Genomic DNA, 15152 nt, shown 5'->3' with positions numbered 1-15152 from the left:
TGCGTGGGAGAAAGGATGTCCTGAAGGCTGCAGCCAGTTGCTAGTAGTGTTACTGGAAAAGGAAAAAGAAGTAGTAAAATTATCCCCTTGCATCATGGAACAAATAGAAAACTCATTGGCTTTTTAAAATTAAATACAGGAAATTTATTTTTGTATGTACATTCTGCTTTTATGTTCTAGGTACATTTTGTTTTTAAAAAGTTGAAGTTTCTGGGCTGGCATTGTGGGGCGGTATGCTAAGCTGCTGCTCATGACACCAGTGTCCCATGTCAGAGCGCTGGTTGGAGTCCTGGTTCTTGCTCTTCCCCTGCTACTTCGCAGGAGACCAGGATGGAGTTGGTGCTCCTGGCTTTGGCCTGGCCCAACCCTGGCTGTTGCATCCATTTGGGGAGTGAACCATAGGATGGAAGATTTCTTTCTCTTCTCTCCCTCTGTCTGTGTCACTTTGCCTTTGAAATAAACAATCTGTTTTTTAAAATGTCTTAAATTTCCATGTTTTCAGAAGATAATATAGGCTAAAAAATTTAAATGTCTATTACAGATTTATAAAAATTAAATTGTATCAGAGGCTAGAAACATTGTAAACTTATATTTTTCTCACACATGTTACTTGTTCAGAGTTCTATTAATTACCAGTAATGGCCACTGTTAACTAGTCCTATAATTTTGTTTAAATAACCACAGTTGTATTCATAGATAATTTTGAGAAAATATCTGCTTTCATAATTCTTTTTTTTTAATTATTATTATTGTTATTTTTTTTTTTTTTGACAGGCAGAGTGGATAGTGAGAGAGAGAGACAGAGAGAAAGGTCTTCCTTTGCCGTTGGTTCACCCTCCAATGGCCGCCACGGCCGGCGCGCTACGGCCAGTGCACCACGGCCAGTGCACCGCGCTGATCCGAAGGCAGGAGCCAGGTGCTTCTCCTGGTCTCCCATGGGGTGCAGGGCCCAAGCACTTGGGCCATCCTCCACTGCACTCCCGGGCCACAGCAGAGAGCTGGCCTGGAAGAGGGGCAACCGGGACAGAATCCGGTGCCCCGACCTGGACTATGGACTAGAACCCGGTGTGCCAGCGCCGCAAGGCGGAGGATTAGCCTAGTGAGCCGCGGCGCCGGCCCATAGTTCTTTGTTAAAGTAATAACAACTATGTGTAAGTATTTCTTCTCAGGAGAAGGACTCCTTAATTAGTTATGTCCAATTCTGGCTCTCTGAAAGTGTTGATCATCCGATACAAAGGATGATGCTGTGTCTTGAGATGTACAAGAAAAATTAAAAATTGAAGCGCTGGTTTGAGTCTTGATTGCTCTGCTTCCCATCTGGCTTCCTGCTGATGTGCCTGGGAAGGCAGGTGATGGTGGCCCAGGTGCTTGGGCCCTGCCACCCATGTTGGAGGCACGATGGAATTCCAGCCTCCTTGCCTTGGCCTGGCAGCCATCCAGGGAGTGAACCAGCAGATAGATTTGTCTCTATCTCTCTCTGTATTCTGGCTTTCAGATAAAAAATAGATTTTTTAATTAAACAAATATGAAAATACTACTTTTAATTGACCTGTTTTTCTTTATTTCCAAGAAGCTGAGTTTAGTGAGCTTAGAGGATAAAAAAAGGCTGGACCAACTAAGATCGTATTTTACTCTTAATTTTTTATCACACAGTTGAATTTGCTTATTTCTCTTATTTCAGGGAAACCAACTTCCCACACACAACAAATAAGCACTTCCTCTACACCACAAAACAAAAACAAAAACACAACCACACTCATTTATGTGGGTTTGCTAATTAATAAGAATGTTGAATTTTTAAAGGAACATCAGAAGTTGTATAGCTCTTTTCCTATGCATTTGTACCCTGTTTACTTTTTCTCCTTTCTTGATTTCTCCATTCTGTTCCTTAGGAATCTTATTGAATAGTGAAATTATTTAAACAATGCATGTTTTGTTTTTCTCTAAAAGTTACCATCTCTAGCACTCACTCACTCTCTAGAGCCTTCAGAATTAAAAATTGAGATGCTACCATGCCAATGCTATTGACATGCCTTGCTTTTCAGCATTTTTTCCCTATAAAGTAATCATTGAAATTGAAAGGTCAGATTTTGTATTTTTGTGTAGTATTTGTCATATTATTTACTTTGAAATGGAGCTTCTTGAAACAAATAACGTTTCAGATATTTTTCCCATCAATATCACACTAAAACTTTGCTGAAGCATTATGAAAACAAATTTAGGATTACTGTAGTCTCTTAAAGGCCATTCAGAAGGATTCTCTGGTGTCAGATGGTAAGTCATATGGCTTTCTTTGTTGGCAGTTGTATCAGTATACATCCAGTGCTGGTGGACACTAAACAGTAGCATCTAATGACAGTGCTTTCTCTGTGCCAGACACTATGCTGTAGTTTTATATAAATATTTTTAATCTTTACAGTAATCTTTTTTTTTTTTTAAGATTTATTAATTTTTTTGAAAGTCAGAGAGTGGGAGAGACAGATTGAGATCTTCCATCTGCTGGTTTACTCCCCAGATGGCTGCAGTGGCCAGGGCTGGGCCAGGCCATAGCGAAGAGCCCTGAGCTTCTTCCAGGTCTCCTACATTGGTGCAGGGGCCCAAGCACTTGGGCCATCTTCTTCTGCTTTCCCAGGTGCATTTTCAGGGAGCTGGATGGGAAGTGGAGCAGCCTGCTCTGAAACCGGTGCCCATATGGCATGCAGTATCGCAAGAGTCAAATCTTACCTGTTGTGCTGCAGTGCTGGCCCCTAGAGGAATCTTAAATAACTTTCTGTAGTGTTAACGCTATTTTACAGATGAAGTAAATGAGGTCAGGTAAGAGGTAACTTGTTCAGCAAAAGTTGATTTAAGTCCATGTTTGACTACCAATCACCTCTGGTATGTGAGGAAGACTCTAACTCAGTTTTTGCATTCATGGACATCACAAACCAGTGATTCTTGTCTTCCAGTTACTTTCAGTCATAACCATTGAGTATTAACTTGTATTTCAAAATTAACAAGATTATTACTACTGTTGTTTTTCTGTTAGGCATCTCCAAGAGTTACTGTTGATGACTATTTAGTAGCAAAATTAGCAGATACTTTGAATCATGAAGATCCAACCCCTGAAATCTTTGATGATATTCAAAGAAAGGTATAGTGCATAATATTTATCATTTTATTTTCTTGAAAAAAATGTATATTTCTATGTCAGTGTAGTTTTTTAACAAGTTATTGAAACATTTAAAAAGACTGTAAACTAAAAAATGGAAATTATAACAATAATACTTCTCAGTTTCAAATTTGTAGGCCACTATTTTCTCTTTATTTCTTTAATTGGGAGGAAAATCCTTGTGTTGAGTTGTTTTATTGGAATCTGGCCAAAAAGTCAGATATTCTAGTCTTGGATTTGATGAAATAATATGAATAACATGCCTTAAAAATTGTTTTTAATATGAGCATTGAGCCTTTCATCTAAATATACTTCAAAAAGTGCATGAGAAAAGAGAATTTATTTTGGTATAAACATTTTAAATCTATGTAGTGCTTCTGTCCTAATGTGTGCTTCCATGAACTTTTTGAAGTCCACTGTACTTGTTTCATAGAAAACACTGCTTTCTAGTCTGTTATCTATAAAACCGGTCATGTGATTTGTGTTGGCAGTAGGATACTCTTCAGTGTGAATCAGGTAGTGGAGGAACCAGAATAACCATTAACTGTGTATAGTGTCACTGCTGACATCTTTTAACTGTGAAATGTTATGGCAAGACTTCCATGTAGCTTTTGGTGAAATCTTACTTAACAGAAATCACTTTATCTGTATTAATTATTGAATATCTTGATTTATTTCCCCAAGGTATATGAGTTGATGTTACGAGATGAAAGATTTTATCCTTCCTTCAGACAGAATGCCCTGTATGTGCGCATGTTAGCTGAGCTTGACATGTTAAAAGATCCTAGTTTCAGAGGATCAGATGATGGGGATGGAGGTAAGCTGGCACAGCTTTGTGTTTAGATGTATGCTGTTTTTTTTTTTTTTTTAAGATTTATTTATTCATTTATTTATTTGAAAGGTGGAGTTAGAGAGAAAGAGATAGAGACAGAGAATCTCCCATCCATTGGTTTACTCCCCAGATGGCCACAACAGCCATGGCTGGGCTGGGTCACGCCAAAGCCAGGAGAGGGACTTCACCAGGATCTTCCTTGTGGGTGGCAGGGACTCAAGTACTTGGGCCATCTTCCATTGCTTTCCCAGGCACATTAATGGGGAACAGGATCAAAAGTTGAGCAGCTGGGACTCCAATCAGTACTCATATGGGATACCAGGATCACAGGCAGAGGTTAACCTGCTGCAGCAGCACAATGCCAGCCCCAATAAGTGTATTTCTTTTTGTATATATGGGTTGGGTGTTCAGCCTTGTGGTTAAGACATGGTTAAGATGCTCATGTCTCAAATTGGAGCACCTGTATTCCAAACCCAACTCTGGCTCCTGACTGTAGCTTCCTGCTAATGTAGACTCTGGAAGGCAGCAGTGATGGGTGACTGAAGTAATTGGAGTTTCTATCATCTAGATCTGAGACCTGGATTGAGTTCTTGGCTCCTGGTTATGGCCTGGCTTAGCCCCATCCCCAGCCCTTGTGGGTATTTGGGGAGTTAACCAGTTGATGGGAACTCTGTCTCTCTCTTTTTCTCTCTCTCTCTGCCTTTCAAATAGACAGATAAAAGATATCCTAATTGGAAACTTGGTTGCTTATATGTACAAGAAAACCCTGAGAGGAAAAGTTTTGTTTGACATTCTCTAATATGAATTTTAAAAATTAATTTTTCCTAGTTGCCTTTTAATTAATTTGCATTATGTATGGATTATTAAGGATCTTCTAGTATATTAGTTATGTATTGATTTACGAATGTAGTCTTCCAATGTTTTTGAGCCAAATCTACCAAGAATAAGTGGGCTTAATAGATATATTTAAAATCACTCTGTTTTTCTCTCAATACTGAACTACTTTTTTTGGCATAGTTAATCCAGTGAGAAAGAGTAATATTACTGTTCCCTAATGGGCTTTCACACTGCAGTCTTTTCCTTCGAATCGTGTTGTGTTAGGCTGCTTAATAGTGTACTCTGAGAATGACTGTATTTAACATTGCTCTCCTGTACATGAAAGCCTTGTTGTTATTGGTCAGCTGTCACATTCATGTCTCTGAACGTTCATTTTCACTGAAATACCTGGCTTACGAAACCATGGGACTTAAGGGATCTGGTGTTTGGGAATATACCTCAAATTTTCTTTACCTTTTTGTTATATCTTGGCTTGTTGCCTTTTATTCTTGGTGTTTGAACTTAAATAAAACAAAAATTTCAGATTTTTTTTACTGTATACTAAGTTGAATTTCTCTGTTACAGAATCTTTTAATGGGTCTCCTACAGGAAGCATAAATTTGGTAAGTATTATAGGTACCTGTTATGACAGTGACTTGAAAATGTGAAAGCCTGGGCCTTGACATATGTGGGCAGATGATACATTTTAAGCACCCAGTTATGTTTTTAAAGAAGTATACAGATTCGCATATAAGGCATCTGTGAATTAGAATTTAAAATTTTATTTCATTTTTACTTTGGAAATTGGTCTTAGGTCACACCTGCATAATTGCCACCTCACTTTATAAAGAAGTTGATTAAGCTATTTCCAGTGTTTAGTGTAATTGAATGATTCTCTGATTAGTACTGTAGTAGGCAGTAAATATGTGACACCTAAATGTTCACATTTAGTTTTTTCTCCTGTTACGTAAAAATCATAAAACTAATAGGGATAACCAAGAGGTTTTACATGTTCTTAAAGTCTACACTGAAATAAATATGGATTGTTTATAAAAAGAATTTTTTAAGCTTAGGAAGTTTTATAGCAACTACGTTTTATGATTTAAAATGTGAGAATGACAAATTTTCAGCAATATAAACTGTCACTGGTGTTACATATATTGAGGGTAAAACAAAGTAGTGAACATTTCAGTTCTCTGACATATCCAAACCTTGCCATTGAGTAACTTATTTCCTATAATTCTGTTAGGAAGAAATATCAGGGTTCCTTAATGGTTTCAGTCCACAGTTTAGCTGGGCAAGGAAGAGGGAGAGAGATGGAAAATTGTTTTGTTTTCCCTTTCACTGGCATTATTTTTTCTTTTAAGTTGTTTGTAATAGCTGAATGTTTGAGAGGTCAGTTGTCTTACTGGAGATAAAGTACACAGAGTTTTTGTGGGAGGCAGATCCAGGAGCACCTGCTCTGTCTAGTACATACCAAAGTTCCAGACTCTAAGAAGGAAAACAAGTGTTCAGCATAAACCATATTGTACAGACCTGAGCTGCAGTGAGCCACTCTTTGTCAGAGAACGGTGGGAATTCCCAGATGCCATCCGAGGGGCAGCCCTGCAGGCAGTCCTCTCTAAGAAGACAGTTTCAGGCAGCCGTGTTCACTGTTGTTCTGCAGTGTCTGCTTTCTTCATGAGCTTATGTTCCCTGTACATGTACTACAGAGGCTATCACTGGAAAGATTTTGTTTGGAATCACTCCGTCAAGATTTTTGCTTATGAAATTGTTTGAAAATTATTTAAAATCTGTCGCAGACTTTGAACTGATTTCATTTGATAAGTAACAGTTTATATGTCATCTCATTTAATTCTCACATAATCCTGTAATGTAGATACTATTATCCTCATTTCTAGATAAGGGATCTAAATTAACTAGTAAAATTATTTAATTAACAGAAGTGAGCTGGTTCTAGTTTAACATCTAAAAATTGAAATGTTAACCTGAGTATGTTTATTTACTGTTATACAGTTTTTCTTTTCTTGCCATATATTGAATATAATTGAAAAGTGGTTACTTAAGCAGTGAAGAAAGAAATCTTATGTATTAACTTGATTACTTTTTTTGGTATAATTTCTTAATTTTGGCTTCTCTTTACTCAGTTAGGATAAGTGGAGAGAATTAGTATTGTGAGGGTGAGGATAGAAAAATTAGTAAGATGTACCTGCAGTGGAGATGAGCAGTGCATCTAAGATGCAGAATTCTTTCACACTTTTTTCTCTGTAAAACTTAAAAAGTTGTTCCCTGGCTTTTTCTCCAGTCTTTAGATGACCTTTCCAGCATGTCTTCTGATGACTCGACACAGCTTCATGCTTACATCTCAGACACTGGTAAGAGACTTCGCGGGATAAGCACTACTTCAAAACCATTGACTATTGTATCCCTCAATTATGTTCTACATTTATTTTTACAAGTCAGTTTTTGTTTTGTAGTCATTTTTAAGTTATCTTTTTTTCTGCACCATTTTCTCCATTCAGTTTTGTGGTTTCCTCTTATGTTGTTACTGTTAACATTTGAAAATGCTTATGTCCGAAGTGTTTTGTCATAGCTAGTAAACTCTGAAACCAGTCTTGTTTATACTTAAGTCTAGATGATAATTTGCATAATCCTTATTAAATCTGTTTTTGAGATGTCCTAGCTCAGTATTTCTTGTCATATGTGTAACATCAGAGTGGAGAACTTGGGTAAAGGAAGCCTCTGCTTACAGGAGTGTGCAAGAGTTCAAGAAATGCTTGAATGGCATGAGAAACCTGTGAGACTGTGATCAGTCAGAACTGTTGGTGAGCTGAGACAGAATCCTTGCTTTCCGTCATTGCCATTGAGTTGTTAGATAATCCTAGTAATTACTAGATAAAGATAGTTTTCTTATGTGCCTCTCATTATTCCCAGAATATGAGTGTGTTTGTCGTATTTTATAGTGAAGTACAAACATACCTCAATTCAGTTTCAAGCTTACATTTTAGATACTAAAGAGATTTTATAGTGTGCGTGTAGTTTAATATATATTAATTTGTATATGTTAAAAAAAGATTTTATTTTCTTTTGTTTTTCACTGGAGCTGGAATCTGATTTTGTATTCTGTTCCCAGCCAGATTTCTGGGACAAGTTAACCATAATTGCTGACCCAGGTTTTCCTTTATCTTTTCCAAATACTTTTTTTTTTACATAGGTTATGCTATCCATATCATTTGATAACAAGCTTTTTATGAAATCAGAGGTCTTGCTGCTTTTCTTCCTAGTTTTTTAATTGTCCTAATTTTTGCTTTAAATTTTTAAAATTTAATTTTTTTTAAACTTCTGTTTGGTTTTTTGGATTGACTTCTAAATGTGAGAAGTGTGAATAGTATTTCAAGTGTGAACAGTATATATATTTTTTAATTTCTTGACGTTCTCAAGCTTTTTCATCCTGTGGTAGACACTCAGTTGATCTTTCTGTTTTCTGAGTGTTCTGGTTTTCTATTTGCTGTGTCCATTTGTTCACCTTTTCAACAGATGCTAGCTTCTGGAAATGTATGGAAGCACTGTGCTAGGCATTTTTGGTAATGTTTCTGTCTGACATAGAACTAGAGAGGCAGCATACTATAGTGATTAACACACAACTTTTAGACTGAACTACTGCCTCTGCCACTTGAGACAGAGAAGTTCCTTCTCTGTGCCTCAGTTTTCTCATCTGTAAGTTGGGACAGCAATAGTAATACGTCATAAGGTTTTTAATATGATAAAGTAACTAATTACATCAATAATTGTATATGATGGGCATCATCTGTGTTTGTTCAATACATATTTTACCAATTGAACAGTAGACTAGACTCTCTTTGATTCTGGGTCCCGGGTCCTTACCATTTCTATTGCAGGAAATAAGTTACAGTCTAGAGCAGTGCTCCTCTGAGTAGTCCATGCATTCAGCATGTACTGTTTCCTGCACAGAGAAACCTAGCTTTAAAAATATTAGCTAAATTCAACACTGATTAGTAGTAAGATTGATTTGCATTTTGATGCTTGCCCCTTATCTTACCGTGGATTAATAACAGTTGGCAGATCACCTGGTGTGAGAAGCATTGGCCTAATGAAAACAAAATGTTCTAACTGTATCTTCTGAAAATCAACATATGTAACCTCATTATCTTCATTTTCAAATCAAATGACCTCTGTCTTTTGAATTTTTCTTGTATAGTGGCCTCATTATTCTTTCTGTTGTTCATGCACCCTAGGTGATCTCAACTGCCTGTCTATTGGTGTCAAATCCTGTTTGTTCTTTTAAATATTTATTTATTTATTTATTAGAAAGAGTTACAGGGGCCGGTGCCATGGCTCACTTGATTAATCCTCTGCCTGCAGAGCTGGCATCCCATATGGGCACCGGGTTCTAGTCCCGGTTGATCCTCTTCCAGTCCAGCTTTCTGCTGTGGCCTGGGAAGGCAGTGGAGGATGGCCCAAGTGCTTGGGTGCCTGCACCCACGTGGGAGACCAGGAAGAATCACCTGGCTCCTGGCTTCTGTAGCGGCCATTTGAGGAGTGAACCAATGGAAAGAAGACCTTTCTCTCTGTCTCTCTGCCTCACTGTCTAACTCTAACTGTCAAAAAAAAAAAAAAAAAAAAAATACAGAGTGAGAGGTAGAGACAGAGAATCTTCCATCTGCTGGTTCATTTGTCAAATGGCCACAATGACTAGAGCTGGGCTGGTCTTGAGCCAGGAGTTTCGCCTGGGTCTGCCATGTGGGTGCAGGGGCCCAAGCACTTGGGCCATCTTCCACTGCTTTCCCAGGCACATAAGCAGGGGGCTGGACTGGAAGTAGAGCAGCCAGGAATTGAAGCAGCACCCATATGGGATGCTGACCTTGCAGGCAGCAGCTTAACCCACTGAGCCACAGCACTGGCCCCCTGTAATTTATTAGAATATATATATTTTTTTTTTTGCATAACTCTATTCTATTCCTTACTGTTTTCCTTGTTCTTATTAACTTGTAATTGATTGTGGTTGCTGCCTAATTGACCTCTGCTATTCTCTTTTCCCAAATGTATCTTGGATATAACCCATAAAGCCATTCCCTTGTTTGGGAAATGGTGGTTTTCTCACTTGGGAAATGGTGGTTTTCTCATTTGATGAAAAGAAAAGAATTGTACTGTTTCATCTGCAAAATGATTGTAAGAAGTCACAAGTGAAAAACAGTGCCACCTATATGTAATGCCTTTGTAAAGAGCAAGATGACCAAAGTCTCTTTCTCTTCTTAAATCTTGTCAAAGCAGAAACACTGTTACTAGATGTTAAGGGAGAGAAAGACAATTTGGAGTTACAAAGTGCAACTCTTAGGAAAATTTTGGTGACAGCCTGAGAGAAGTTTTTATCCACCTACTACTGCCAGTGTAGATGTCTAGTTTTCTGTATTAAACTATATAAGTTTGGGGGCCTGCGCCGTGGTGTAGCAGATTAAGCGTCCTCCAGCCATCCCATTTCACATCCCAGTTGCCCCACTTCTGATCCAATTCCCTGCTAATGTGCCTGGGAAAGCAGCTGAAGATGGCCAAGTGTTTGGTCTCCTACACCCAAGTGGGACACCCAAAAGAAGCTCCTGGCTCCTGGCTTCAGCCTGGTCCAGCCCTGGCCGTTGCTGCCATTTGGGGAATGAACCAGTGGATGGAAGATTTCTCTCTCTCTCTCTCTCTCTCTCTCTCTCTCTCTCCCTCTCTCTCCCTCTCTCTCCCTCTCTCTCCCTCTCTCTCCCTCTCTCTCACTCTCTCTCCCTCTCTCTCCCTCTCCCTCTCCCTCTCCCCCCTCACTCCCTACCTCCCCTTTTCTCTGTATCTCTGCCTTTCAAATAAGTAAAATAAATCTTTACAAAAAATTTACTAAAAAGGCTTATAGACTCTTCTTTACCTGCTTTTGTAGATTTCCAAAATTTGACCTCTTTTTGTCACAGTTATGCATCAGTGTAATCCATTGTTACAAGCTCAGTTTTAGTCTTTTAGTCACTTTGGTAATCTGCACTGCTATGGGAAATCCTGCCTCACACACACTTGAAGGTTGAAAATAATACAAAAATAGCCAAAAGGGAAATCTACAGGTGCCATAGACCATGGGGAGGAAAACAGATTCAGGGGAGTGAAGAAACGTTGAAGACCAGGGCCTTTTTTTTGCATAATGACTGCTGCCTTGATTTAACTTCTGTTTACTTATTTGCAAGGCAGAGAGAGAGAGAAAGAATGAGAATAAATAGTCGCTCTCCTCCACTGGCTGACTCCCCCAGTGCCTGTGTAGGCCCTGCACCAGACTAGGGTCTGAAGCTGGCAGCCCAGAGCTTAACTCAGATCTCCCACGTGTGGGTGGCAGGCACCCAGTACCTCCCAGCATCTACACTAGCAGGAAGCAAATCAGGAGTAGGAGTTTAATGTTGAACCTCAGACACTTTGATGTGAGATGCAAGTGTCCCAATTGTGACATCTGAAGTGCTAGACCGATCACCCACCTTTGCTGTCTTGATTTTGATAGTATTTTCATAAAGTTTAGAAGAGGCAGGGTGCGCCAAGGCCATGAGAAGGTGGGACCTAGTCCTTGCATAAAACTCAGAGTTACAAAGGGCAGCTTGATATGGAAGAAGAGCAAAAAATGTTCAGGAGAAAGAACAGGAATTGTCAAGGTCAGGTTGGAAATGATAGCGATCACCAGATAGTATCCCAACATATGCATCTGGATTTAGCTGTCCTGAAGTAATTAATTATTTACAACTGTCTCAAGCTAGAGAGTTAATACAGTCTTCCCCATTATTTGTGGGGGAATGGTTCCAGAACACATGATAATACCGAAATCCACAGATGTTTAAGTTTCTTATATGGTATTTGTATATAATCAGTGCTCATTCTCCTTTATATTTTAAATTCTTTATAGATGACTTGTAAGAGCCAATACAATGTAAATGCTGTGGAAAAAGTCTTGTACTGTATTATTTTGGGACTAACGACAAAAAAGCTTGTATGTGTGTAATACAGACACAAGGTTTTTTTCCCCAAATGTGTTTGATCTGCAGTTGGTTGAATCCACAGATGGGGAACCTACAGATGCTAGGACCTACTGTACTGAAATTCTTTCAGAACCCAAAAACTAATAGTTAATGGTGGTAACACTGCTCAGTATGAATGCTTTCACAGCTTTGGGCACTCAGAATGCCCAAGGGGAAACATCAGTTTTTGGAAATTAGCTTATAGAAATCAGTTAAGTGCCACAGGAAGAAATATGAGTCACAATAAGGGAGAGTCCACGGACCTAGCTAGTTAAATGATTTACATCCTAAAAACTCAAAAATGACAATCTTTAGATTTTAAAATATATTAAAAATATTCATAGACGTAAATCCTAAGACAAGAATAAGCAAGTTTGAAAAAAAGAACATAATAAAATTCTGGATATCAAAAAACACAGTGATTGAAATTAAGAGGATGCATTAAGAAATAGACCAGAAACAAATGAGTGAGGATGCAGTAGTCTTCTGGAGACCTAACCTACAGTAGAATCGAGCACTGAGAGAGAAAGAAATGAAAAATCAAGCCGGCGCTGCAGCTCAATAGGCTAATCCTCCGCCTAGTGGCGCCGGCACACCGAGTTCTAGTCCCGGTCGGGGCGCTGGATTCTGTCCCGGTTGCCCCTCTTCCATGCCAGCTCTCTGCTATGGCCCGGGAGTGCAGTGGAGGATGGCCCAAGTGCTTGGGCCCTGCACCCACATGGGAGACCAGGAGAAGCACCTGGCTCCTACCTTCAGATCAGCGCGGTGCGCCGGCCGCAGCGCGCTGGCCGTGGCGGCCATTGGAGGGTGAACCAACGGCAAAAGGAAGACCTTTCTCTTGGTCTCTCTCTCTCCCTGTGCACTCTGCCTGTTTTTTTAAAAAAAAAAAAAAAAAGGCAAATTGAAGAGACTGATTCAATGAGCAGCTCTTTTCTTTTCCGTTTTTATTTTTAGTTTTTAACAGATTGAATATGGTTCATATGTACAATTCTTTTTTTTAAAAGATTTATTTATTTATTTGAAGAGATGAAGAAGCAGAGAGAGAGAGAGAGAGAGAGAGAGGTCTTCCATCCACTGGTTCACTCTCCACTTGGCCACAACGGCCATATCTGTGCTGATGTGAAGCCAGGAGCCAGGAGCTTTTTCTTGGTCTCTCACGGGGGTGCAGGGGCCTGAGTACTTGGGCCATCTTCCACTGCTTTCCCAGGCTACAGCAGAGAGCTGGATCAGAAGTGGAGCAACCGGCCGGCGCCGCGGCTCACTAGGCTAATCCTCCGCCAGCGGCGCCGGCACATCGGGTTCTAGTCCCGGTCGGGGCGCCGGATTCTGTCCCGGTTGCCCCTCTTCCAGGCCAGCCCTCTGCTGTGGCCAGGGAGTGCAGTGGAGGATGGCCCAGGTGCTTGGGCCCTGCACCCCATGGGAGACCAGGAAAAGCACCTGGCTCCTGGCTCCTGCCATCGGATCAGCACAGTGCACCAGCCGCGGCGGCCATTGGAGGGTGAACCAATGGCAAAGGAAGACCTTTCTCTCTGTCTCTCTCTCTCACTGTCCACTCTGCCTGTCAAAAAAAAAAAAAAAAGAAGTGGAGCAACCAGGACTCGAACTAGTGCCCATACGGGATGCTGGCACTGCAGGCAGTGGCTTTCCTGCTACACCACAGTGCTGGCCCCTACAATCCTTTTTTTTTTTTTTTTTTTTTTTTGACAGGCAGAGTGGACAGTGAGAGAGAGAGACAGAGAGAAAGGTCTTCCTTTGCCGTTGGTTCACCCTCCAATGGCCACCGCGGCCGGCGCGCTGCGGCCGGAGCACCGCGCTGATCCGATGGCAGGAGCCAGGAGCCAGGTGCTTTTCCTGGTCTCCCATGGGGTGCAGGGCCCAAGCATCTGGGCCATCCTCCACTGCACTCCCGGGCCACAGCAGAGAGCTGGCCTGGAAGAGGGGCAACCGGGACAGAATCCGGCGCCCCGACCGGGACTAGAACCTGGTGTGCCGGCGCCGCTAGGTGGAGGATTAGCCTAGTGAGCCGCGGTGCCGGCCACAATCCTTTCTTAAGATTAGTAGTACAAAGCAAGAACAGGTTTTGATTCAAAAGACTTTCTGACCTGGTTTGTATGTAGCAAATTAGTAGGAAAATGCCTTTTTTAAAAAACCCCAAATAAGCTAAAATTATGAATTGTTGAATGTTAAGAAAGAGTTAGAAGAGAAATCTTCTCCTGTTGCTTTTGTTGTCCAGTTGAAGCAATTTTGGATGAAATAGAATAGTGAAAGCTAGTACAAAAGAATATTTTTGTTTCTGTTATTTTTCCTCTATTAAATTTAAATTTGACACTTTAATGCCACCCTCTGAGATGGTGCTGTAGTCACATCACTAATGAAGCAGATAAAAGCTCTTGGGGAAGAGTAATCCAAAATAGACATCATTTTGCAGATAGTGGTGACATCACAAACTTCTGATTTGTATTAAGCTGTCATACTTGATTCCTTAAAGATGTGAATACAAAGGATAGGAATCTGTTTTATCCCTTGGTGACATCCTTTTGTCTCAATCTGTCATTTCAGATTCCTTTTCATTTCATTTTGTCTTTTTTGTTTTTGTTCTTCATCTTCCTCCTTTTTGTGTCTTTTGTTTCTCTTCATTTTGTTTTAAATGATCAGTATATGCTGACTGTGACCCATATGCCGTGGCAGGCGTCTGTAATGATCACGGCAAGACCTATGCCTTGTATGCCATCACTGTGCATCGCCGCAGTCTCAATAGTGAGGAGATGTGGAAAACGTACCGTCGGTACAGTGACTTCCACGACTTCCACATGAGGATCACGGAGCAGGTAATGAGGCTTTTAAAGCTTGTGTGCTTTCTAAATTGTTCGAAAGATGCTCAGATACTGACCAAAGCTAATGAAAAAAATGTTTGTTTTTTTTGTATAAATGTTGGAACGATTTTGAGCATTTAGTCAACTTTTGAAAACTTTAGCTAGTCTTAACTGCTGTGAACTAGTGACAAAATGTCAGTGATATACCTTGGAAAATTAAAATGAATATGTATTTATAATTTCGAAATTTGTGTTTGTTGTGTTTTGCCTAGGTATTTGGGTTTGGTTTGAAGTAAGGATGGGACTTTTCATAGGATACTATCATTTTATTTCTTAATTACTTGTTTTTAATTTATTTGAAAGGCAGAGGTTCAGAGAGAGAAGACAGATAGAGATCTTTATCCATTGGTTCACTCCTCAGATGCCTGCAACAGGCAGAGCTGGGCCAGGCCAAAGCTAGACTCCTGGAATACAGGAGTCTGACATATGGCTGACAGAGA

General features: G+C 40.1%; 1 protein-coding gene across 28 annotated transcripts in view; it reads left to right on the top strand.

Moving 5' to 3' along the window:
- SNX13 (sorting nexin 13) overlaps window positions 1-15152 on the top strand; it is a 141355-nt gene that overhangs the window by 97843 nt on the left and 28360 nt on the right. For 18 of the 28 annotated variants that reach the window (XM_051853215.2, XM_070059597.1, XM_070059596.1 and 15 more), the window contains 5 exons: window positions 3029-3133; window positions 3836-3968; window positions 5385-5422; window positions 7105-7174; window positions 14495-14667. In XM_051853215.2, the coding sequence (XP_051709175.1) occupies window positions 3029-3133; window positions 3836-3968; window positions 5385-5422; window positions 7105-7174; window positions 14495-14667 (519 nt within the window). The remainder of the gene's footprint in view (window positions 1-3028; window positions 3134-3835; window positions 3969-5384; window positions 5423-7104; window positions 7175-14494; window positions 14668-15152) is intronic. The other 10 variants (XM_070059592.1, XM_070059590.1, XM_070059605.1 and 7 more) reach the window with 1 other exon arrangement.

This window comes from Oryctolagus cuniculus, chromosome 16, assembly GCF_964237555.1.
Source record: "Oryctolagus cuniculus chromosome 16, mOryCun1.1, whole genome shotgun sequence".
In the NCBI taxonomy this organism is placed as follows: Eukaryota; Metazoa; Chordata; class Mammalia; order Lagomorpha; family Leporidae; genus Oryctolagus; species Oryctolagus cuniculus.
The sequence above is the reverse complement of the archived record's forward strand: the minus strand, read 5'-3'. Positions and strand labels throughout refer to the sequence as shown.